This window comes from Populus nigra, chromosome 5, assembly GCF_951802175.1.
Source record: "Populus nigra chromosome 5, ddPopNigr1.1, whole genome shotgun sequence".
In the NCBI taxonomy this organism is placed as follows: Eukaryota; Viridiplantae; Streptophyta; class Magnoliopsida; order Malpighiales; family Salicaceae; genus Populus; species Populus nigra.
In genome coordinates, this window is record NC_084856.1 from 6,373,430 (window position 1) to 6,400,757 (window position 27,328).

At 30.5% G+C, this 27,328-nt stretch overlaps 2 protein-coding genes across 2 annotated transcripts; one reads left to right on the forward strand and one right to left on the reverse strand.

Annotated features, from left to right (window-relative positions):
• Positions 1-6,412: 6,412 nt before the first annotated feature.
• LOC133695101 (uncharacterized) lies at positions 6,413-8,322 on the forward strand. Its single transcript, XM_062116911.1, has 3 exons — positions 6,413-6,623; positions 6,829-7,262; positions 7,612-8,322. Exons 1-3 carry the CDS (start codon positions 6,417-6,419, stop codon positions 8,054-8,056), a joined length of 1,086 nt encoding a protein of 361 aa, XP_061972895.1. The 5' UTR covers positions 6,413-6,416; the 3' UTR covers positions 8,057-8,322.
• Positions 8,323-8,369: 47 nt separating this feature from the next.
• On the reverse strand, positions 8,370-14,207 carry LOC133695100 (aldehyde dehydrogenase family 3 member H1-like). The gene is made up of 10 exons (XM_062116910.1): positions 13,785-14,207; positions 12,346-12,414; positions 12,149-12,245; positions 11,861-12,067; positions 10,438-10,553; positions 10,193-10,297; positions 9,934-10,106; positions 9,751-9,841; positions 9,154-9,303; positions 8,370-8,753 (listed from the first exon to the last, which is right to left on the reverse strand). Exons 1-10 carry the CDS (start codon positions 14,007-14,009, stop codon positions 8,520-8,522), a joined length of 1,467 nt encoding a protein of 488 aa, XP_061972894.1. The 5' UTR covers positions 14,010-14,207; the 3' UTR covers positions 8,370-8,519.
• Positions 14,208-27,328: the final 13,121 nt, after the last annotated feature.

Sequence of the window (27,328 nt, forward strand, 5' to 3'; positions counted from 1 at the left end):
TGAGAGGGGGGGGGGGCTTTGATTTTATTTTATTTTATTTTATTTTTGGGTTTTTTCTTTTTTTAATAGCAGTGAGAGGGGTAATTATTTAATTTACTTAGGAGGAGCGAAGGTGGTGAACTGAGGGTTGCTGAGGTCATGTCAGTGGGATTCAGGGGCCTTTTGGCTCCGGTCTAGGAGCTTGTGGATCTGGCTTGTCGCTTTAGTGGCGGGAACCAATTTATTACCCGCCAACGCTCCTTTTTTTTTCATCATCGAATTACTGGTATCTCAACTGTACTATGAGGGACACGTTTTAGACCTGTTTCTTTATGTGTTTTAAAAATATTTTTGATAAAATTTAAAAAATTTTATTTTTTTATTAATTTTAAATTAATATATTTTTAGTATTTTTAAATTATTTTGATGTGCTGATGTCAAAAATAATTTTTAAAAAATAAAAAAGCATCATTAACATGTATTTTGGCACGAAAAGCTATTTAAAAAGCAACCGCAACCACACTGCCAAACAAACCCTTAGAGTGTGTTTGGCAATGTAGTTATGGATGCTTTTTAAATAATTTTTTGTGTTAAAATGCATGTTAATGATATTTTTTTATTTTTTAAAAATCATTTTTTATATCAGCACATCAAAACAATCCAAAACATACTAACCATATTAAATTTTAACCCAAAAAAATCAAATTTTTTGAGAACGCAGCTGTAGTTGCGTTCCCGAACATTACCTTAGTAGACGTAGCTTGTACATTGGTACGTGATATGTCAAGTTGAATTAATTTTTTTAAAATTAAAAAAATTAGTTTTATTAATATGTTTTTTTGGAAAAAAATTATCTATAAATTTAAAATTAGTTGTATTGTAGATGCTAAAAATATATATATATATTACATCAACTTAAATTATTTTGAGTTGGTATGATAAAGTTACGGGGATGGATAAAAAACAAATTAGAAATCTAAATCTCGAATTAATTTAATTTTGAAATATAAAATTGAAAATAAAACTCAATTTTCTTATTAAAAATAAATTTAAACCAACCAACCAAACTCTCAATGCAAGTTATGCACATCATCGTATCCAATAATTTTTTTATTTACTAGATTTTTTTTATTTAATAGATTTATATGACAATAAAATGCATGTGATTGTTTTTTAGTTAAATATTATTAAAAAAAAAAGACCATGACAAGTGCATGTTACTGAGATTAAAAAAAAGGGAGGGGCAAATTATTGATAACACATGGTGAAATTATATTTTAAAAAAAAAAAATCAATGGATGAAAAACACATTAAACAAACAAAAATAAACTAGATATTGTGGTTTAATTCGTCAAACTTGCGATCTAGATTACAAAACTAATCATGTTAATTTTTTTTCATAAATTTGTGTTTTAAAAAAAGCTAAGCATCGTGAGCCTTCGGCCTAGCACATTAGGCCTTTGGAAGGATCAACACGATCACGTGGGCCTTTAAGTCCAAGCTTGTTTGTTTGGTTTTTTTTATTTAAAAGGGATCTCCCTCTTTTTATTTTAAAAAAATATGAAAATGATGTGTTATATTCTAACCAGGATTTTGGCTGCAACAGTGATGGGCACAAAATCAAGGCTATGGGTTTATAACCTTACAAGCCTAACTTTTAACCCATTTAAAGCCAAAAAACAGTATTAGAACACATGGCATGCCAATTTAGATCTCGTTTAATATTATGATGGCGGTTGTTTTAAAAGTATTTTTCATTTAAAAATATATTAAATTAATATTTTTTTAAAAAAATTAGGATAAACACGTCAAAATAATCTGAAAACATAAAAAAAATTGAAGTAAGGAAAAAATGAAAAGAATTTCAAATATTTTCAAAAGCTCTTTTGAAATGTAAAAATAATCAGGCTCTTAGCAAGTCAATAAACCCAAAAAATAGCTTAAATCATAAAATTAAATCGAATAAATTTTATCATCCTTGATTTATATCTGTATTTTTAGGAAATATCGAGGATCAAAACAACCACTGTAAAACTTTTATTACTGAATAGAACTCATTAACACCATTTCCAACCATTTTGGTAATTATGTGTAGATGATGACTTCATCTTTCTAAGCTGAAATTCAGTAGTCCTCTCTCTCTCGCCTTTCGCAAAAATTAACTAAAAAATAAGAAAAATAAACTATGATATCAAAATTGAATTTATGAAGACCAGAGGGACAGATCACCTATAAATCAAAAAATATTAGGAGACTAAAATAAATTTTTTGTATGAAATTCAAAGTCACCACTTATGTGCTTTATTATTTTTTATTTTGATCATTGCCTTTCAATCTAACCTTCCCTTAAAAAATAAATGCAATTGGGTGTAAATTTAGGCTCAATTATGCAAAAAAAAAAAACAAAAGTTCAAGAATTATATTAAAGTTTTTTAAAAATTTGGCTATTTTAATTCACATGGTTTGTGAGAAAATAAATAGTAAACTTGCTACAATATTTTTGCCATGTGTCTTGATACATGTTAATTAATTAATCATGATTTATTATATATACATGCTTAATTATATAAATTTTAAAATTATAATATAATGTATCATTATAATTGTGATGATTTGTTACATTAAAAACATTACATAAGAAAAACTAAATGATATATATAATTAATATAAAACAAGTAGATGGGCATGAATATCTCATAAAATCAATACTCACGGTTCTGTTTGTTTTTGTGTTTTAAAAATGTTTTTGAAAAAATTTAATTTTTTTTTCTTTGCTTCAAATTAAAAAATTTTAGTGTTTTAAATTATTTTGATGTATTGATAGCAAAAAATAATTTAAAAAAATAAAAAAATATTATTTTAATATTTTTATGATTACAAATCAAATGCGTTTACTTAGAGCACGAGAGATAAAAGCAACAGTATAGTCCGTAGATGATAAAAAAGAATAGTTAAAAGCCGCTCAAAATAAAGACGCTGCATTCATTATTCAAGGGAAAGACTCTGAATGCGCATGCATTTAACAATGGGGCCATATAATATTGCACGGCACCATCAGATGCCACGTTCCATGCGACACGTGTCCAGGTAGAATCTAGTGGGTAAGTAGGATTCCACGTGAGGCAAAAATACAAACTTGGAGGATATATATATATATATATATATATAAGACTTTCAAATGATGACAAAATTTGCCTTTAAATTTGTTTACAATTACATTAATTGAACTTTTCTTTTTAATTTTACCCTCTCACATTATGTTGATATAATTTTATGGTTTTAAGTCTCATAATTTATTTCTATTTAAAATTTATAATGTAGAAATTACTCCAATATTAAATTGATACTTAATGTTACAAAATTGAATATACTTTTATCAATTAAAAAAATAAAACAACAAGGATCATATTTAACACTTAAATATAGCATAACCATTTTTTTTTCTTTTTTTACTATTTATGGGATGTGAAAAACTACTTTTTGGTCTCTAATGTTTTTTGTGTTTTACTTTTGATCCTTGTATTTTAAGTCTTTAACATTGCAATCATAAACTTATATTTTGATTTCTAGATTTTTAAAGAAAAGAGAAAATTCTTTGAAAAAAAAGATGAGAGAGAACTTGTTCGATTGACCATTTTTTTGCCATCAAAATATTGATTTTGGTGTTAAAAGGTTCGTTTTGGGAAGATATGTTCAATGAAGTTTGTATTTTCCTAAAACAAATGTCATAGAAAGTAGATTAAAATCTATATAGTGATTTTCTAATCAATCAATATTTTAGAGTGATTTTCTAATCACTCTGTATAGATTTTTTTAGAAATTGGGTTTGCAAAGATATTTGGAGTGTTTTTAGACGAATATAAGTTGAAAATTGAGATTTTTGATATCCCAAAACTCAGACCCTGATTTTTTAACCACTTATGGTGGTTGAAAAGTCAATGAGAAAATGACACATTATTTTTTTAATTCATGTTGTCCATCTATTCTAAAAAAACTTACCTCTTTTTTTAGATAACCTTTTATTTTTTTATTTTTTTGACAAAAAATATATCTAAATGAATTGATTAGAATAATATTTAAGAAATTATCCAACTATACAATAAATAAATAAAATCAAAGCCTTTTTTTATTACGGCATTATCGATTGCTTTATGAGTAGTTATGTAATAGCCTAATAAGTAGAATTCTTAAAATAACTTGTTCATTAATATTAAAAAATATAGTTTTTCAATTGTTATTGTAGTTTTTTTTATATAATTTTCTTAAATTTATTATTCTTATTGTTTTTCATATAGATGCGTAAAAATAATTGATTCATGTTCTTTTTTATTAAATTTTTTTAATTAAAACTTGCTTTCACAATCATAATTTTTTTTATTAATAAAAAATACTTCTCATAAATAAAAGCATTTTTTTCATCAAAAAAAGGAATGCAGGAATAAAAATTAACTTTTTGATTAAAAATATACATTTTGTTTCTTTTTAATTCAAATTATTATAGTTTTGAGTATATTATTTTTATTATTATCGTTTTTATCTAATGAACTATACTGCAATAAATAATTATTTTGTTGTCGAACCAACAAAAAATATTATATGTTTTAAAAAAGAAATTTTAAAGAAAAAACAAATCATTTGTGCTCCACAATTTTATTATCTTATAATTAAAGAAAAGATAGATTTTGAAAATTAACCGCGGAAGTGCACAAGAAACATCACTAGCAAATAAATTAAAAGAGAAGCGTGATTTACCATTTCTTTTATTATGGTTGAAGACTTAGCTGCGCTTTGAATTTGCTACAGTGTAGTTGAGTCAGCCCCTCTATTTGTTTTAGTTCTTGAAAAACTGTGGAATTGCATTCTCTAAAGTTTTGTTCTTTTCAATAAATTCATCACACACTTTTATATTGAAATGATTTTAAACCTTGTAATTTGTTTTAATTCACTTGTTATAACGTATTTATGGTATAAAAAAATATTTTAATATTAAATTGATGTTCAGTGTTGCAAATTAGAGTTTAAATTTAGCAATTAGAAAAATTAAAGCAATAGAAATTAAATTCAACACTAAAATAATAAAAAAGAAAATTTTTTTTCTACGACTTTTCATGAGGCGCAGAAAAAACACTATTTGGTTCTTGATTTTTTTTGCTAGGGCCTTATATTTTATATAAAGGTTTCACATTTCAATCATTAACTTCATTTATTTTATATTTTATTTTTAAAAATTTAAATGAAAAAAAAATTCAGAAAAAAGAGAGGAGAGAGAAATTTTTTGACCCGGTTTTTTATGTTTAAAATAAAAAAAATTCAGAAAATTAAGTTAAAAACTAGGTTTTTTTATGTTTAAAAACACAAACATGGAATTTAATAGATGCAAGTCAATTACAAGACAACACGTCATATGTTATATAAAAAATTGAACTTGTGTGCCAAGCTGTCTAAGCCTACCCGGGCCTTTTCTTTCTTGTATATTCCTTTATTTTTTCTTATTTTTTACAAAAAATTTCTTTAAATAAATTTAATAAAATAATATTTAAGTGATTGTTCAATCATACCATTTTTTTTAAACAAATTAGGTTTTTTTTATAATATTATTGATTGTTTTATAAATAATTATGTGTTATTCTAATATGCATAATTTTTAATATATATATATATATATTCTATGTTTTATATAATTTTCTTATATTTATTTTTTCAGTATTTTTTTTTCATGTAATGATTCATGATACAATCACAGTAAATTTTTACTTAAAATAACACTTCTCATAAAAAAAAGGCATTTTTTATGTCAAATTGAGAAATGAATACATGAATAAGAAAATTAGTTTTTTAATTAAAAATATAAATATTTTCCATTTTAATTCAAATTATTATAGTTTTCAAAAGTACTTTTTTTTACTTTTTATTTAATGAACTATTCTACTAATATATAAAAATTTTGTTGATTTTATTCATTGATTTTTATACCAAAAATTATTTTTATCATTAAATAAAATAAATAAATTCCAAAAGTTTCTAGGCAACTCACTGACAACTACATATGCTAATACTAGCTAACCAATGTCAACTACATATGCTAACTACACATGCTAATACTAGTTCTCAAATCCATCTGGAATTTGAAGTAGCTCAAGACTCAAGTTAGATCGATCATGCCGATTTAATATTTTTTAAAATGAAATGACACGTATGATATTATTTTGGATAAAAGTTAAAAAAATTTATTGGAATTGATTTAATTAGTTTTTATACAAGTTTAATCAAGTAAATTAGATTTCAAATTAATTGCCAGACTAGAACGGGGTATAATAAGCATGATTAAGATAAGGCAACCTCCATCTCTTTTAACGGATTCTGCTCTGCTAATTAAAGGCCTCAACAAGCTCTTGATTCCCGTGATTATTCCCTATCCCTCTCCCTTTCTTTTTCTCATGGTTCGTCCTGACATTCTAGGCTTACCAACAGGTGCCCCCGTTTCTGTGAAGAAAGAGCAACCTTCCTGCTTTAAAGAATTTTGCAAAGCCTGTCTTTCAATATTCGCCGGATGGTGTCGCGTTGATAGAAAATTATCTCCACCTTCTTCAGGCAGATCAGATGAATTACAAGTGAAATTTGAAGCCATCAGCCAAGCTCCCGAGGTATATACACTTCAATGCATAAATTAATAAATGTAAAGTTTGCAGGGATTATATTTTCCAGGAGTTTTTGTTTTAATCATCTCTCGAACAAACTGGCATAGAGATTCGAGATCCTGAAATCCCATCAAGACGTTTATCTTTAAAAACTAACGAAATTCACATCCATCACGAATATTGCATATCCTCACGTAGGTGGAATTTCCAGGAACTTGGTTACGATACAGAAGAGGGAAAGACGATGAATGGAATCCACAGTTTTAGATACAATGCTACTAGTATGCGAGGTGACAATCCTTCGAGTCCAAGAGGATTCTTCAGGCATAAAAGCATGGATGGCTGCTTTCCTAATATATCTTCTCCTCTGTCAAGAAGTGGAAGCCTGAAGAGCCCTTCTCGAAAATTATCTTTCCGAAAGAGAAATACGAGTCAGAAAAGAACCGATTCACGTCATGGCTTGTCTGCATCTCTCTCAAGAAATGCAAGCCGGAAGAACGCCAGCACCATCATGTTTTCAAACTCAATGGGAAAGATGAAACCTCCGGCTATTGAAAGGCCTCTCGAGTGCACGCTTGAGGAGCTATGTTATGGATGCATGAAAAAGATCGAGATAACAAGAGATGTCATAATTACAAATACAGGGTCTGTTCCCAGGTCCAGAGTTCATCGTTTATTGCTTCGGTTTTTTCATCTGAATTTTGATTGTTCTTATCCTTGATAACATGATTTACAATCAGATCAGGTTTCGAAATTGCAATTCTTCATGTTTTGGCTGCTAAATATTAAAATTCCATAAAACTACGTTCTTAGTAAAAAATCTGAGTCGCAAATAATAGTTTAAGCCGGGGAAACACCGACCCTTTTTCGGAAGGCATGCACATTTGTCAGGAAACTCCGCAAGGCATTTGAAAGTCGATCGAAATAGGATGAATTTAGAGCGAAGAAAAACATCACTAGCTAGTATATTGATGTCTTCCATTGTTTCTGGCAGGCAAGTAATCCAAGAAGAGGAAACATTGACAGTTAGAGTGAAGCCAGGATGGAAAAAGGGAACGAAGATCACATTTGAAGGAATGGGAAATGAGAGGCCTGGCACTTGCACAGCTGATATAATCCTCGTGATTGCCGAGAAACGACACTCTCTGTTTCGGAGGGAAGGAGAAGGTTTGGAGATAGGAGTAGAAGTTCCACTAGTGAAGGCTCTAACTGGCTGCCAGATCTCAATCCCTTTGTTGGGCGGTGAGGAAACAAGTTTGATGATCGATGATATCATTCACCCTGGCTATGAAAGGATCTTAGAAGGTCAAGGCATGCCAAGCACAAAAGAGCAGGTGGGGAGAGGAAACTTGAGAGTTGTCTTCCTCGTTGAATTCCCGACACAACTGACAGATGAACAACGGTCAGATATTCGTACTATTTTAGAGGATTCTTCTTGAATCTTTCAGTTTTCCCTTGGAGCCGATCCACACCCTGCTGATCATCGTACTATACACTTAGAATCTCTATGGTAATCCTCTTGTCTAGAATCTGACCAATATTTGGTTGTCAAAAGTAGAAGATTCGTGGTAGTTTATGTATTATCCGTCCCCACTGGATCCCTTGCAGAATCAGCTGCTGGGACAAGGTCCTAACTCGCAAACTCTCAGACATGCAATGCTACCAGGTGCCATTTGGCTACATGGCCGACGGCTACAATAAATTGTTCGATTTTTTTTTTCAAAAATGCTTTTGAAAAGCATTATACCACACTAACAAAACAAAATTTATTCATCAGAGGGTATAACTGACATTGCATTCCACTTTCGTTCTTGTAATCAATCAACGTTCCAACTTAAATTAAGTACAAAAATAATATAGTGATTGAGCTTACACTGAGGACATCACATTATATTCCTAGACTTAAGACATTCCAAGCAGGGTGCGAAGTATTGTCCATACATTACCAGTGATTAGAGCCTTCATCAATCTTAGCTTTCCCAGTGTGTACGGTGGATATCTCACAGATGCATCACCTACAAAACTTCGATACACGACTGCCTTCTTGTGGGTAAAAGCATCGAAGGAAAATTTGCCATGGTATGAACCCATTCCGCTCTCGCCCACGCCCCCAAATGGTACACTATGAACTGCAAGCTGCACCATCAAGAACATATTAGGTGCAGATACTAGATGGTTATTCAGTTAATGAAATTAAGTTCACAAATTTCAAGAGCAAGTATATGTAAAGATGGAACAAACAACAGCCTTGGACCAAGTATTCAGGAATCCAGGAGTCTTAGTCCCTCCCTCGCACATAATTGTGGTCCAGTGTTTGTTATCATGGTAATTCCCACTTCATGTGAAAAGGAGAGAGTGCCAGAATCATTCATGAGTACTGTGAGCGCCAGAGGCACTCATTCATCTCCGACCACCATCACCCCCACAACTATAAAGTGTACCTGGGTGATAACCATACAGACTGAGACTGCTCGTGTAGTATGCATATATGCAAGGATATGCACAAGGTTCTGGAAGTTCAGAGAAGAATAATTACATGCAAAGTAGTGTCATTAATGACCACACCCCCTGCAGAAACAGACATCAAAAACTGCTCCTTCAGCTTCTTGTCATTGGTAAATAAATAAGCTGCAAGCGGCTTTGTTCCTGATTTTATTATATCAAAGCTATCCTCGATTTTGCTGACCTGTTTGAACAAAAAAACAAAAGAAATCATAATTGGCACCCCGCATTTTATTACAAGAATTCTGTGACAACCTATTGAACTTTCTACTCTTGAAAAAATATTACTGTTATCCAGAAAACAGTAACGGTTAGTCTTTCTTTTTTTTTTATCATTTACAAAGGCCTTCCAGCAGAAAATTACTCCTCTAAAGTGGAAGACAACCTCCTACAAACTCATTTTGATCAACGAGCACAGAGAGAGAGCATATATTGAAAACCATGATGTTTTTTGCTATTTGTAATAATAATCACTCTGCATATATAATATCAGAGCTATCACTTCTACCCAATGTAAAGAGAAGCTCCTCCTTTAATGTTGTAGAAGCAGCTTAGATTCAGTTTTATGTCCTACTTCATATACTGTCCGTACAATAATACAGCTATGAGCCGAGGATCTCTTGATGCTTACAGTGAGAATGGGAAGCAATGGACCAAATATCTCTTCTTTCATTATTAGAGAGTTTTGTGGGACGCCCAATAATATGGTGGGAGCAATTCTCCTGCCATTGAATAAAAGATTTGTCAATGAAAAGCAAATAGCACCAAGCTAAACTAAAGTAACGAACCAAGAAAAAGGCATGCAGATACTCACAGGTTGGCTTCATCTCTTTCACCTCCATAAACAATCTTCCCAGAAACCTTATCCTCATCCAGTAGCTTTGTCAAACGAGAAAAATGGTTGGAATTCACAATTCGAGATAAATCTTTTGATTCCAATGGGTTCTTTCCATAAAATGCCTCCAGTTCTTTTTTCAGAGAGTCCACCTGTATCACAGAAGGATTTAATGAATGGCTGAAAAACAAAATGGAAAAACAAGGAAAAAGAAATGAATGCTAGAAATCAGCATTACCAGCTTCTCAGCACAATCTTTCGTTGTTATTATGTAATCCGGAGAGATGCATGCTTGTCCATTATTACACCCCCACTTGCCTACAATTATCCGCCTAGTTGCAATCTTGGACAAGCAGGTAGATGTGTCAGAAAATGACAGTAAGATGAAACTTATGGTGCCTTAACCAACGGTATGTAGCAATGAACATGGAGAAAATGACACCCATAACATGCACATGTAAAGGGATGCACGGAGCTTTTTACCTGTATATCGATACCTGAATCAACAACAACTGGAGATTTTCCTCCAAGCTCCAAAACAACCGGTGTCAGGTGTTTTGCTGCAGCAGCCATCACAATTCGTCCTACTCTTCCATTGCCTGTAAAATCAAGGATGACATGTTTTAGGGTTCAAGTTTGTATTGAAGAAAACACCATTTAATTTGTGCTTAAAGCATCAGTTTAGTTTCCTCTTTTACTTGCAGGGTTTCTCCAAAAGAATAACTGAAAGTTCTGTCAACTGGGCAACAGTTGAATTGTTTCTTATTTTTCCTCCTTTAAGACTAATTATTTGAGGCATAAAATCATGCCCTTTAAATGAGACAAACACTAAATATAGCAGTACTTCAAAAGAGCACGTTTTGAATATCATATTCAACAAACTGGGAGAGCAGAATAATCTGAGCAGCATTGTCCTGAGACAATAATAGCATCACTCCACGTCAGCAACATCCCAAAGCAATGCATTTTATCACTCTTTGATCTAAAGAGAAACATGCCATCCCTAGGCAAAAGATGTATTACATGATCTACCATTATAATAGCAAGCCCAGCAGAAAACATTCTAACCTCTTCATATTCCATTTAACTCCACAACCACGAGAAGCTTTCATTCTTCAGAAAAGTACAGACCACTAAGTCTCACATACTCCCAAATTCCAACAAGCTGCCTCATGAAAAGGAACTAATGTATAGAAAATCTGGATTCTACAATGCCCTTCAACCAAATTTCAGTTTACAAGGTTTAAGTACAACAATTCGAGAGCCAAAATTTCTTCTTTTAGAGGAATACAGAAGCTACAGCCCTCAGATGATAATAAGAACATACTAGTTACTACCAATCTTGCCAGGAAAAGAATTTTCACATTCTCATAAATTACAACGAGCAATTTAAGTGGTATGATGATGATTGACATGAGACATTTAGGAACACCAAAAATTATAGAATGTTCTATGACAACCATGTCAAACAGACAAAAAAAAAATCACCTCTCACATGTTTTTTCTTGAGATTAGTATAAAGCAGAATGGATTTTCCTGCTCTATTCTGCCTTGCCTTCTCCCTTTGTCATGGCATATTACTGTGTATGCTCAATATGGTTGCTCCCTTTTTTTGTCAGTTTAATAAAATTACACTTCTCCAAACATGTCAATCACAGAAATGCAGAAAGGACCTCTAAGACTTTAACTAAGCGGCTGAGTTGAAACCTTTCCAAATACCTCTGGAAAAAGAATCCTGCGACTTGTTCAACATCTAGCAAGATGTTGCTTATATCGCTTCAGAGAATTGTAAGAAAATAAGTACACAGTTTCTTTTGTGTTGATTTACCGCCATACATTTCTGTCTATAGAACAATTTAACAATTAGACATCACATGCACATACAAACAGAGGAATGAACAAGAACCTGTATAAAATATTTTGTCCCACTTTTGCTCCAGTAGTGCAGAAGTTTCAGAAACAGCCCCCTCAACAACCTTTATCGACGAGCAATCCAAATACTCTGGAAGTAGCTTTGCAAGCAGTGAGGATGTAGCTGGTGCAACTTCTGATGGTTTTAAAACCATAGCATTACCGGCTGCAATAGCTCCAATGAGCGGATCCATAGACAACACTAGAAAGAGAGAAATAAGACTTGATTATTATAGTATCAACAATAAATGCAAAGAAATATAGGACTTTTCTATGAACATACAGAAAGGGTAATTCCATGCTGAAATAATCAACACAGCACCCAGTGGTTCTGACACTATTTCAGCTGATGAAGGAAAAGTTGTCAAAGAAGTTTTGGCCTGCAATGAAAAGATATATTGATTACACTCAACTCAATTACCAAAAAGATCAAAACTGTAAACAAACTACAAATAGTGGAGCAATATTCAAAGCAGCTACCTTTTCTGGCATCATCCAATGTTTCAGTTCCTTAATAGCCAATGTACACGAGTTTTTTACCATAGTTAACTGCATAACAAACCATCAATCAACTTTTGAGGAAACTGACATGAAATTTCACATAGAACTCGTATAATATAAGTTATTTCATGAGAATATTTAGGTAGCTAGATTTTTCGAATTTATATAAAAAGCAGCAGCTTCCGTTATTCTCTTTCAGATGCACAAAGATGCAAGTGCTTGCACATGCACACCTCACATCCTATCAATAAAGTTCATCTTACAAGATTAAAAGATGACGCCCGTAATCAGCAATTAAGCTTAGCAGATTATAAAGAAATTGTAACTATTCCCTGATAAAACAGTTCAATCCATAATAAATACAGGTGGTAGTGCTTTGGAGTCATGGTGATAAGATGTTGGATTTCTTTTGGCAAAAGCCTTACCAGGAAAATGGTTTTCTAGGAAATACTGTCCAGTTACTTGTTTCTTCATTGGCACATTGAATCTAATTGTATTAAAATCCCATCCCAGATTCCACTTACAGTCTCATTGCCACTGTACCCAGCCAAACGGAACGAACTAAACAAGGTTTCCGCATGTTAAACAATTTAAAGCACAACTCCACAATTAGAGTCAAATACAATAAACATCAGGTTAGGCAATTGACTCAGGTACAGAAAGCTATCTTTTATTTAGAAATCAACATCATATTTATCCAAACAAATTTCTTTGTTTCTTTATTGACATAATTTCCTTCCATCAGGAATATCTGGAATCCTGGGTATCAGTCATATTCCTGAAGTATAGCAGTGCAATAAACATCCTATCTATCTATAAATGCCCGAGTCCTGCAAGTTCCCTTGAATGCCACATATCACCTGCGTATCATATTTGAGACAGAGGCCAAACCTTGCGGGGAACATTTAAAAAGAAAGAGGAAAAAAGTGGCGTGTCATTAATGCTTCTCTCGTAAATAGAGGACCCCTCCTGCCCAACTCTTGATGAGACGAACATTAATGTTAATCGAAAGTACGACTGGAGGAGACGGGATTAAACCAAACCTAAGACTATCCATCAAATTAAAAGCTAGAGAGTAGTGGGGAACCCACATCATAACAGACTGGTAGTCAAACCAAAGATCAAGAAACACAACGCGGCGGTTGTGATTTCGGTGTCCTGTAACTCCAGTTAAAAATAAAGGGTCATGAATTACTGGTTCCTCCCTCAACTCTAACTGAAATTCAATAATAGATTAGACGGGTAAATAGTTACTGATTCCGCGTCATCAATCGTTCCATTTATAAAACAGTTGCTCACGCATAAAAATAAATAAAAAATCACATCACATCACGTTTGAGAATATCATATATAACAAAAAAAAAAAACTAAAGAGAATTTTCTAAAAAAAAAAAGGTTATGCCTGGGATTTCTCAGACCTCATAAACGATGGATTCAAGTTGAGGCTTGGAGAGATCTTGACGGAGAGCATCAACAATGTCTTCCTCGTGTTCATCGCACATCTTAACAATACTCTTCAACTGAGTTATTCTCCACTCGTAACTCCTTGTTTTACCAGAAGCAAAAACGTCTCTCAGCTCCTTGGTTAACACATTCGCTGCCTCCACATCAAACACCGTGTTCTCCTCCTCCTTCGTCGCCATTTCACCACTCGATGGATACAAAGATGAGAGTTTTGCTTTATGTAATGTGTTTTGTTCTAATAGACAAAGAGAAGGAGGCTTTATCTCTGTTTGGATTGGACTGGACTTTTGGAAAAGGGAATTTACTTAGCATTAATGGGAGAGTATTAATAATATAAATGTGTTGCTGTCGCTTGTAGTGGTAGTAGTAGTCGAGCCGGCTTATCAGCGGGAGAGGAATGATACCTTAATAAGACGAGAGATTGGGGCCCCGTGTGCAAATCAATATTTACTACTAGGGCCGTGTTTTCACCGGATCTTAAAGCGCGTCGTCGAATGGGTTTGTCTCGGGATGATGGTAGCAAAGAATCAATTATTTATTGTATGAGAAGTCGTGCTGCCCTCTACCGTATGAGCACGTAGGACGAGTACAAAGCAAGACTTTCTCTGTTTGGTATTGCCTTGTAAATGGAGGAGGGTGGATAAAATTTAAATTTTTTTATTTATATTTTAAAATTATTTTAATATGATAATATTAAAAATAATTTTTTAAAAATAAAAAAATATTATTTTAATAAAAAAATATTTTAAAAAACAGCTATTACTACACTTCTTAACATATACTGTATATAATAATAATAATAATAATAATAATAAAAAAAAGATTGGAATTGTACAACACAAATCAGAATAAGTAGCTTAGTTTTTCCCCAAACCGCCAAGGTTGAAAAAAAGATATTTTCTCAACTACCGTAGTTGAAAATTAACACTGTTTGACTAGCTGCTAGGTGAGTTTTGCGTACGGTCCCTTTGCGCACCTTATATGGGAAAATAATTTTCCTTTTTTTTTTTTGCTAGTTTATTTCTTCATTTAGCCCCTTAATTTTTCTATTTCGTTACTTTGATTTCATTATTATAACACCCCGTAGCTCCGATGATATAGAGAGTTAATTTTTTTTTGCATGTATAACACAAGCACCACAAAAATTTTTTGTCCATACACGCACCATACAAAAAAAAAATAAATTTGCCAGCACATGTTACAAAAAGGATTAATAGCAGGTTGCACTCGTAGACCTATATTATGTTGTGTTAGTTAGGGAAATTTTTCCCCACTTAAGTTATTTTGATAAATATTTTTCCCGCTATGCTAGTTTGAAAAAAACACTTATATATAATTGGCTCGTGCTATGCTTCATGTCATAACAGATTTTTTTAACATAAAAAAATATTTAAACATTGTTTATGCATTTTTTTACCATGATAAATCTTAATCATTAATTCAAAATCCAATGCATCCTTTAATAAAATAGACCAAGGAACATATATACTAACAAAGGGAACATATATGCTAACAAATGCTAAAAAGAGATTTTAATGATAACTAAAGACTACTTCGTGAAATTAAAAAATATGTGCAGCTAAAGAATATAATCATGTGTTATGAGAAGATCTTGAATTTTTTTAATTTAATTATGTGACACTACTATTTTTTATAAAAAGAGTAATAATTAAATTCAATTAAAAAATTTCTAGTAAAAGCCTTCCTTTTCTTATTAATATCTTTGAATTAAAAAAAAATCTAACAATTATTTAAATATCATTTATTTAATAAAAACTAAAAGCATTCAGAAAACATAAAAAAAATTACAATGATTTAAAACAATAGTAAAAAAGACACCTTCTAAGTAAAACTCCTTTGTCTCATTAATGTGCTATTTTGTTTTAATTGTTTCATCCAAATATTTTTTTAAGCACCATTTTATCATTATTTCAAAAACAACTTTCAGTTCTAAAAAAATAATACCTTAATAATTTTAATGTTAGCATATAGAAAAAACATAATAACAACATAATGGTTGTACATTGTCGTGGGAAACTCTTTGTATGTGTTATTAAACCTTTCTTAGTTGGTCATCTTTGAAACCTTCCAACCTGAATCCTTGTCTAAACCAAATTTTAAATTAAATCGTGTGAGGGTTAAATTGATCTGATTTGGTTGACTTGGTAAATTTAAAAACAATATGAAAAACCGATAAAAACATGGTTTCAATTAAAAAAAAATCAAGATGATATTTTTTTATTAATATTGAGGTGATGAGATATCAGGTCAATTTGGGTTTCAAAAGAATTTATCACGTAAGTGGAGATATATTCCCTGGAGCCTATCTAATCTTGAGCAACACATCATGAGATGTGTCAACCTCTTTTTGTTCAAGATACATTTTCTTCTTGAAAAATTATTGGAGGAAACTTGATGCAAGATTTTTTTAGAAAATAAATATTTTTCTTAGTTACTTTTATTTTTTTATTTTCAGTTTAGTAATTTAATTTTTTTAATTAAGTATTATTAGGCTTTTCAAGTTTTTTTTATTTAAAGGGAATAACTTTTATATTTTTTATATTTTCCTATTTAGTATTAATATGTTTTTTTAGTTTTTTTTATATAAAGGGTTGTAATAGCCTCTTGATAAGTGAGATTTGAATGAATAAAAATGGAATGTTGTAGGCATCTCCTCATAGTTATAGTGTTCTTGGTCTTTAAAGGTTTTGACTTTTAACAAATCTTGTTATCCTTCACTCTTGTTTGCATCAGTTGGTATTAAAGCCCAATGATTCGTAATGGTTTGGTTGGAGGTTATAGAGCACGTGTATCAGACCTCAACTATTCCTGATAGTTAATTGGTGTGTGTTATTGAATAACCATATCTTGAAAAGATTGTAGAGCAAGACGTTATTGTGTAGGAGTGGATAAAGAGGTTTCTCCTTGAGAAACAAACATATAGAAACTAGTGTTTTATTTCCATCTACATCAACGAATGTTATTGAAAATCTTGGTGATGAGACCTATGATGGGATGGATCGTACAAAGGTGTTATGTTAGGGATCTATGATGGGGTGACTCACATAAACATGTTGTGTTATGGATCAATAATTGAAAACCCGCACAAAGTTGTCAGGGATTCATGATGGGATAACCTATACATTAAAAAATATTCATAGTGAAGGATAGGGTATAAAACTAAAAAACTAACAAAATTGAAATTTATATTCTCTTTAAATTATAAACCGAACCGACCAACTAGTTCAAACTGATAATTTCAGGTCGGCTTGGTTCGGGTTTTTTCCTTTCAAAACTAGTTGGATATGTTTCAATTTAATTAGGCTTGGGCTTTGTTTAGCTTGTTTTAGTTTTTGTACACTTGCCTAAATGTTTTTTGATTTGTCTTTTCTTTTGTTTGTTATAGGCCCTGAACTGTGACTTTTTCTATATTAACTTTTATTTATTATGAGTCTCGTCAACGTCAATAAATGAAAATAATAAAGATAAATCAACTGTGTGTACAATTAAAACAAATCAAAAACCCATTGAATAAGATGGAAAGAGAGAGCATATCTTGTTTATGTAGAGAGGGAAAGGAAAAAAAAAGAAAAAAGAAAACAAAAATTTGTCTTGTTGATCAAAGAGAGACGAGGGAAGATAAAAAGGGTTTATGAGGAAAAGGTCAGAGAGCGGTGGTTAAGGGTGTGTCTTGGTTAAAATGACTAGGGTTTGGTTTTCATTTTATACTTGTTAAGTATTTATATTTGGGTTGAACCAATTCAATTCAATTCGGTTTGATTTTGTTAATTTTACGCTTATAAAACCAAAATTGAACCGAAACTATTTTTTTTGTTTTCTAATCGATTTATTTAGTTTCTTTCTTGGTTCAATTTGTTATGTTATTTTTTTTATTTTCTCAGTTTAATTAGTTATTCGATTTTTTTTCTCACCTCTAGGGGAGAACAATTTCTTACCAAGGCCTAAAACCCAGGAAAAAGCCCCTTCCAATTCGAGGAGATTAGTGAAAGAGCCTTTTGAAAAAAATAAATATTTTTCTTAGTTGTTTTTATCTCTTGCTTTTCATTTTAGGAATTTTGTTTTTTTTATAATGTATTATTAGGCTTTTCTAGTTTTTCTATTTGAAGTGAGTAATTTTTCTATTTAGTATATAAAGGGTTATAATAATATTTTGACAAGTAAGACTTAGATGAATACAAATTGAATATTTTGAGTGTATTTCCATAGTTACGGTGTTTTTGGATTTGAGGATTTTGACATATAACAAACCCTATTATCTTTTACTATTGTTTGTATCATAACCCTAATGATCAATCTTTCTATCTTTTTAAAGGTATGACATTCATTAGTATCATGACCGATGTCGTGGTGAAAAAAAAAATTATTGGGTTTTTGTTTTGTTTGTGCCACTCTATGAAAGATAAGTATCACAAAAATTATTTTCCCTTATAGAGGCTAATACCTCAACACTTATGGTGGTCAAAGGTGTGGTAATGAGCTTAGAAAAAATGAGTTGATCTTAACTTGATCACTTAGTGTTCCTTTTTAGATGCCCTAAGGTTGCTTGGTAATGAGGGTGTTTTTGTATGGTCACGTACACTTCTTTTACTCAAATGTGATTTTTCATTGCCTATTTTACTGCGAGAAGAATTCAATTAGGGAGAGTATATAGATGTTTCTATAAAAAATAATTTTAAACCTCATTAATAAGGGTTTCAGTGGTAATGGGTACGAGTAGACTTTTCACGTTGAGCATTTCTTCATTAAACCTTTAGAGATACGCTTTAATGCTCTCATCTTCTCATTATGTGATGATGGAAAGCTTAATTATGCTTTTATTAACTAGTATACTTGTGTTGAAGAGGGATATGAGTTTGGCACTAAAATCATAAAAGCTAAAAATAAAGCAAGACTCTATGTTATGTCATTACGCCCGAGCAAATCCATGAAATGTTATTGGAAGGACTTTGCACAAAGTGTCATTATCTTATATTACAAGCTCTAAGAGCTAAAAATAGAGTAAGACTCTATGTTATGTTATTACGCCCGAGCAAATCCATGAAATGTTATTGGAAGGACTTTGCACAAAGTGTCATTATCTTATGTTACAATCTCTAAGATAATCCATATATTTTGTATGTGTTATCTTGGATTAATAAGTTCATTGTAATTGTCTTAGTTCACCTTAATGAACACACGATATTTGAAGAGATGAGTGTGTAGCACTTAATGATAAAGTATAAAATATCCTACTTAATAGGAATAATGTTCATTTCTAGGATCTTGTGTAGTTACCAATCTCATTTTGTGTATGGGTTTTTTTTTTATTACGAGGAGTATGCTAGAGAGATTTGAAGGGAGATTGATTGCTATAAATACTCTTATGGTTAGGATTTGCCAATAAGTGTTCTTTATAGTATGAACAACTCTTTTGAAAGGGTTAGAGCATAAGTGTTCTTGTGTTTACTTGCTTGCACGTCATTTTTCCATGTTTATTGGCAAATCCTAAGGAACGAGAGTTGTTTCATGCATTCAGGGGAGTATGTGATAGATCTAGGTGTTGTATTTTCTATTGAGGGAGTGGAATAAAGCAAAGCAATTGTTGTATAACTGGAATAATATCATTGAGCACCTTCATTTTATTATAGAGTTGGTGGAAATTTGAAGGAGTTGGAGTACTTGTAATGGCAATGTTAGTTACTCCCTCATGTCTTGAAGTTTTTAAGTCATTAGCTATAAAAATAATTTTTTGGATGAGGTATGAAATGAAAATGAATTAACTTTTATTCATGTTCCCATAAAAAAGATCATTGATGAAGTCATAAGAAATTTAAATTGGAGTTAGGCCTTTCCATTACTGTTTAATGGACTAAAGAGGTGATTGAACTTGGTCGCTAGTTGTCGGCTGACAAGGTGATTGGACTTGGCTACTGGTTAATGAGTTATCAATATGAATGGACTTGGACGTTGGTAAATGATCTAATAAGGTGATTAGATTTGGTCGTTTTATACTCTCTTAAGAAAATACCTAAACAGAACTCTTTCCGTCAATAGAAATCTCTCAACACCAAAGATCGATCTTTTTGGTGGTTGGAATGTGATTGACTGATCATTTTCTTTGTTATCTCTTATTTTTCAATGACCCTCTCTCTCTCTCTCTCCCTGTCTCTCTCTCTCTATCATATCAAATTCTAGGAACTGAAATGTAAAACAAATGAAATTTAGTATTGAAGCCTGAAACTCTAAAAAAGATAAAAAAAAAAAAACTATAAGGATTAAATTGTAGTTTTCCACGCCCATGTATAATAAAAAAGAAGAAAAGGGATGTGGTTTTTTCCTATATTAAATTTGATCCTTTTTATTTCAATTTTATAAATTGATAAAATCAAATTCTATTTTGAAAAATTTAGCATCAATTTAATGTCGAGACATTTTTTGACATCGTGACCAAGGTATAGCACGTGAACCAAAGCAAATTAATAGGCTTAAACTTGTATGATTATAACGTGAAATGATGAAATTGAAAAAATATTTAGTTACCGAAATGAATAATTTCTTAAGTACAAAAAAAAAAATTGAAAACAGATGCATTGTAGCAGTCCACCATGCACTGAGTCTGGCATCATGGTGAAAGAAATAGTATTTTATCATCCTCCTTTGGTTTATCTTACTAGTTATGTGACATATGCTCTGACACGAGTCGGATATTTTTATCTCTTGTTAAAAAATTGCATATGCTGGTTTTTTTCATGCATTTTTATAGCTAAATTTTTTTTAAAAGCAAAACAAAAATTTTATACATACATGTAATCAAATAAATGAAGAGCTATATGTGCTCATAAATATTTTTTAAAAAATCATTAATGCTAACTAAAAATAAAACAGGCTAAATTGAGAGACAAATATAGATCAAGATATTTAATCTCGTAAAATAAGATATTTACCCGATTGTGTTTGCTAAATCTTGTTGATCAAAATAATTATTTTATCAAATTAAACAATAATAGAAATAGAAACACCCATTAAAATGTTTAAATAAAATAAAATAAAAATATATTATGCAATGCTGCACATGTTAGAAAAATTATCTGAGGTTTTTTATTTTATTTTAAAGAATAAAGTTTGTCTATACAAAATATTTTTTAAAAAAATCACTTCAAAAATTAAACACACACAAAATAATTTTAAAAAGAATCTTTATTCCAAAAAGGTTAAATAAGCAAATTAAAAAAAAACACGGATAAGTGATATTAGTTGAAATATAAATTTAAAAATTATTTTAGAAAATATATATTAAAAATAGGTATCAATAAAAAAAATAATAGCTTAACTTGTCAAACCTGTGATCTGGATCATAAACTCAAGCATGTTAAATAATGTTTTTTTCTCTTATATATATTAAAAAAGTGAAAATAAAAAAATAATCATAATTTAAAAGAGGCTCTATAAACAAAATAAAAGAGATACGAGGTTTTAAATCTAAATATAAATAATAATAATAATTTTGGAAAAAACAATTAAAAGAAGCATTGATTTTTAAAAATAATAAGAAAAAGGCATAGGGGCAAGGCGTTGTTGGACCTATTCGTTAGCACCCGCGTGCGTGGGCCCTTTTTTATGTTGCATCTGGCCATTCTATTTTTTTTTTTTTAAGAATCGAATGGCAAGTCGCCTAATTTTTCCAAGATCCGCCCACTATGGTAGCTGGAAAATCGAGCCAGATGGTTCTTCGACTTAAAAATTCATTTTCAATTTTTTTTATACCAAAAACACCCTAGGAGTTGTGATAAACTTATCCATGACCTCTAAAACCCTAAGTAACCATTTCAAAACCCAAAATCTTCACGAGCTCATATTTGTTTTAGGCAACTTCAAGGTAAAAGTCACTTAATATGAACTCCTTTCATCAAATGTAATTATTTGACATCAAAATCAACTGTTTTAGTGGTCTAAATCGATGTCAACGATATTAGCTCTCTCTATGCTGGAATATAGGGACCTTTCTATAATATCTCACATCAGCGAGTGAGGATTTGATAGTTGGCCTTATTAGTAGTGCTGGTTGCTGACTTATCAGATGCGTTTTGGGGCCATGTGTGGTCACCAAGAACAAATCCGTGAGGGCGGTAAGGCCCAAAACAGATAATATCTGACAGGTTGGGCCGGGTTGTGACATTTGGTATCAGAGTTGGCCTCGCTGGTTGTCTGATTGTGCTAACGGGGTCGTCGAGCTCTTTAAAGGGAGTGAATTGTAATATCTCACATTGACGGGGTGAAGATTTGGTAGCTGACCTTATTAATAGTGCTGGTTGCTAACTAGTCAAACGCGTTTTGAGGCCATGCGTGCTCACCAAGAACAAATTCGTGAGGGCGAAAAGACCCAAAGCGGACAATATCTGGCAGGTTGGGTCAGGCAGTAACACTTTCTCTCTCTCATCTCTCAAACCAGAAACTAAAAGATAACAAAAATTGATTTTTGTACCAAAATGGAATTGATAAAATATTGAGGTACCGAGCATCTATAGTTTTTAAAATATGAGAACCAAATTAAACTTTTTTTATTAACTTTGAAACCATCACTTATTTATAGCGTCTTTTTTGTTTTGATTCTCAATCTTTTAATTTCATCTTTATCCAACAAATTTTATTCAATTTCCCTTAAATTTAACCAAAAAAATGCAATCGTATGGAAAAAAAGAGTCTAAGGATCAAATTAAATAAACAAAAAAAATTACACAGTCCATCCACAATAATTTATGAGAGAATAAACAGTGCAATCTTCAATAGGAAAAAACCCATGCATTTTAGTTTTCTACAAAATAATAATTATAATATAATTACAATGTCGAAGTACTCATTTTTATGCTTCAAGAAAGAGTTCTCATAAATAATCCCAAAATATACCTATTGATGCTACAATCACAGGAATCCTGCCTAAAAAAACCCGCGGAAATCACTTGCAATTTCAATTTTGAAATTCTTAAAATGATTCCCATTTTAAAGGTTTGGATTGTTGAATTTTAAAATTAATATTTTATTTTATTTTAAAAAAAGTTAAAATAATATTATTTTGATAAATGTTTTTTTAAAAAATCAATGAATTGAAAATTAAGTTTTAATTATATAAAACCTGAGTTGAACAGGTAAATAGATCAATTGTTTTTTTATTTAATATGATAAATTCGAGTTTTACAAATAAAAGTTATAAAACATCGCATACAGAGGATGAAATTAGCAGCGAATCAAATCCCCCAATTCGGAAAAATCCTACCATTTGACTTTAAGCTGAGATGCATTGGAGAGTGATTCCCACCGCCCTGATTCGAAGAGTATGCTACCACCAAATAAGAGCAAATCGGATGCAAGTTACAAGCACTGTATTAGCATCAAAGTCGTCGACCGCAGCAAGAAGTCTGGATCATTTGCGTGTCTTCCCACCTCACTGGCTCGCCGTGGAAGGTTCGCGCGCGCGCAACCCATGTCCCATGCCATGGCCGCCTCGCTTTTATCGACTTTTTGAGTTTTCCTAAAAGTCAACTACCCATTTTCACCAATTTAATTATTGCTATTCCATCATTTAATTGGTTGAATGATTCACCTGTGAATCAGTTGATTAATCCGTAACGCAAGCTTACATCGGCCTAGGTTAGATCTGGACAAATTTCTTCTTCGTAAAAAACAATATTGTTCTAGATTTTTTTAATTTTTAAATGACGTGGTTTCAATTTCATGTTAACAAAAAAAACAAAACATAAAAAAAATATGTCATGACTTTTTTTTATCCAAAATGATGTGTTTTTTTTTTAAATTGAAATGGAGTAGCTCTTCAATTAAAATAAATGATACAACATGGTTTTGCCTTTAACCTGGATTAACATTTTAGGGCAGGTCATGGCCCGACATGGTCTGTTAACTAAGAATGAATTAACCATCTTAATTTTGTAGGTGTTTTTTAGTTAATTATGACTTGGTCCTTATAGTTTAACAAAACTACTTAACTAGGTTTTGTGGTTCAAGAATAGTCCCTGTATTTTTAAATTCATTTTAACTTCATCTTTTTGCTAACTTCATGTCCTTTTCCAATAAATGTTTTTTTTTGTTGAAAAATATAAGAAAAAAGAGATATATAATGTGGGAAATTTTGATCAGCAAAAGAAGGAAATTTTGGAACAAAAAATACTAAATTATGGATAGTTCGATGTTACATGAGAAATAAGAGGTTGTATAATTAGTTTTTGGCCTATAAGGACTAATTAATTAATGCTCGTAAACTATTAAGACTAAATTCATAGTACATTTTTTTTTTATTAAGAACTGTTTGTGTTCCGAAAATTAATTCCTTTTGAAAAATAATTTTTGAAAAGTAAATTATTGTTTGATATTAACAATATTATAAAAAAATAAGTTGAAAAATATTTTTTAGTATTTAACTTTACCATAAAAAATAAGCTGAAAAATCATATAATAATTTTCTTTTGATTTTTTAGGTTTATTTAACCTATTTAGAATATTAAATGTGACTATTTTACCACTTATAATAAAATAATGAGATATAAAGAGTGTAATGGTTAAAAAAATTATTATATCATATATTTATATATAGTTTATTTTATAAAATGTAACCATACATACATACATACATTATGTCTATATATATTATAAACATATAATATTGTTAAATATTTTTAAGTAAAACACATTAATATGTTTTGATGTTTAATGAAAAAGAATTAGCTGAAAATCATTTTCTAGTGTTTAGAAATATCAAAGAAAATAAGTTAGAAAATAATACATTTTGAGTTATTAATTTTTTTTAAAGTAGAATTTTTAGTTTTATCAAACATTTTTTTGGTGCTGGAGAACATTGAAAATAAATTTCCTTTTAATGGTATTCTAATTTTATAACACTATTTATTTTATTTAAAATGTATGGTTATTTTATAATATAACATGTTTTGTTTTTAAATGTATTTTCTAGTAATATCATCTAAATTAAAGTATTATATACACTAATATATCAAATTAATATATTTATATATATCCTAATATATTATTCTCTCTCTCTCTCACACACACTCACACACGAAATACTATATTAAGATATATGATATATATATTGTCAAACTCGGCTCGAAACCCGTCCAAACCTAAATTGAAATATATATTTATATGATATAAATATATTTGTAGGGTATTTAGATATTTTTTAATACAAAAGGATATATACAAATTTCAATGTTGACATAAAACTCACACACGTGTGAGAGATTAATATTTATCATTTTACCATTTAATATGTATATACATATTTCAAAAAAAAATATATACATATATATTAACTATTTTATTTTTTATTAAATAATACATAATAATAGATAATAAACATTTATATGAGTAATTGAAATTTAATGAATAATTTTATAAATATTTAAATTTTATGTTCAATAAGTAATAATTAAGATAAGAATATAAAAACGACGGGTAACCATCGGCATCCCCCAGCAAGGGTGCAAGGTGGCCGTGACCATTTAGAATTCAGAAAAATTTGTTAAATGTTGTGATATTAAAAAGTCTCAATTTTCTATGCAATTTTTTTTCTAGAAAAACTGACGACTGATTAATCCTCGGAGCACACGCTTTTAAATCCATTTTTAGGTATGTTAGATACCTTTGTGAGTGAAGGTGTTGTGCTGTAAACATATCACCAAATCAAGTGCCCGTCGGTGAAGGTTGATTTTAGAATTTTTGTCACGTCTTGACAGAGTATGATCTGACTTTTGAGTTATTTGGGTGACCAGAGAACTGTGCTTCTAGTGACATAGGCCTATCTGCATAGATGAAGTTAGGTAATTCTGTTGAGACATTGGCCCAGCAGGTACACCAAACTTTGGTGTTATCTTACACGCCACGGTGTCCTCAAGGCAAGCCATTAATGGTCTGCTCTCAAGGAAAAGTGCCGCGAGAAAAAACGAAAAAGAAAAGAACTCGATCAAAACAAATAATCAGCCAGGACGTGAGAGAGAGTGTGTGTGTGTGGATTAAAATCTGGGAATCAACAGCCACACTTTCCTTGGGGTCTCGTGTTGTGTTTGTGTGTATTTATTTATTTGGAGATTATTAGCACAAGCTACAAGGACTTGGAGGATATTTATTTACATGGTTGCTTATTTTTTTTAAGCAAATCACATAAAAAAAACTGATTGGTAATTTACAGTTTGTGAGATCTAATATAATTTACATTTAAAATACCAAGCTGTTTTTCTTTTTATATTGTCTATAAAGAGTGAATTAATTCATTCTCTACTGTTCACGGGAATAGTAGAGAACATCTTAACTGTTCATGGCTGGTCTGGGTCCGGCCCAAACCTAAATACATTGGACCGGGTCCGATATAGTAAAAAAAAATTTTTTTTTTTAATTTTCAATTATGTTTTATTCAAAAAAACTAGTGTTAAATATTATTTAATGACACTATATAAATTAAAAGGAGATCGCATGATGACGTAGCATTTGCAGAATTTGATCGAAATCTCAATTTTGTTCCTGATAATATTTTACCTGATTTTGTTGCACGCTTAAAAAACCATGAAAATTATAGTCATTGTCGGATGAATTTTATACGTGATAGAATTATAGATTGTTTAATAAAATAATAAAAAATATTTTATATAAAATATTATTTTATTTCATGATGTGATAGCAGTAGTTAATCAACAATATTTAAATTAAAAACCATCATTATTAATATATATCTTTTTTAGCTATAACCTTAATTTGAAAAGCATTTTTAACCAAACCATTAAATTACTTTTTATTCAACCTCAATTTTAATAATAGTTTTAACCAAACATATATAAATATCAAACCAACCTTAATCAAAAATACTTTTTATAAAATAATTTTTTTTTAAATTACAGTCATAAAATCTATTATAATACCAAACCGACTAGTCTACAACAAAATTTGGTTTTGTATAGTTTAATCTTTCTTGTTAGCCAGCTAGGCAAATTGATAAATCATGAGAAGACAACATAAATTGCTCATTTTTAAGTTTGGTAATGTTATTTTTATTTTAAAATATATATAAAAATGATTTTTATTTTTATTTTTTATACTATCACATTAAAATATCTGAAAATAAAAAAATAATTTTTTTTTATAAAAAACACATTTCAAAAAAAAATTCTTTAAATTTGATTTATACTGTTTAATGTTGCTGCCAAAAATCTCGTCTCAATTTTATGATCACGTGCGTTACCATGATGATGGTTATTAATTTAGCATTAGAGGATGTAATTAAAATTAAGCACGTAAGAAGCTAGTCTTTCATTCATTGGATGTGGTCGTGCAAGCTCTTGTTCGATCATGAGTCCCTGGAGGTGCTCAATCCAGTTAAGAAAAATGTTTCTAAACCCAACCACCAAACACAAGCATGAAATGAAACATTAGAGATTTACCAAAGCTGTTAATTTATAAATAATTAACAGTTAATGAAAAA

Coding starts and splice junctions, on each gene's coding strand:
- LOC133695101 (XM_062116911.1), top strand. CDS start 6,417: ATGGTTCGTCCTGACATTCTAGGCTTACCAACAGGTGCCCCCGTTTCT. Junction 6,624..6,828: donor CCATCAGCCAAGCTCCCGAG/GTATATACACTT, acceptor TGGAATTTCCAG/GAACTTGGTTACGATACAGA. Junction 7,263..7,611: donor GTCATAATTACAAATACAGG/GTCTGTTCCCAG, acceptor TGTTTCTGGCAG/GCAAGTAATCCAAGAAGAGG.
- LOC133695100 (XM_062116910.1), bottom strand. CDS start 14,009: ATGGCGACGAAGGAGGAGGAGAACACGGTGTTTGATGTGGAGGCAGCG. Junction 10,554..11,860: donor GGACAAAATATTTTATACAG/GTTCTTGTTCAT, acceptor TTGATTTTACAG/GCAATGGAAGAGTAGGACGA. Junction 9,842..9,933: donor GAAAGAGATGAAGCCAACCT/GTGAGTATCTGC, acceptor ATTCAATGGCAG/GAGAATTGCTCCCACCATAT.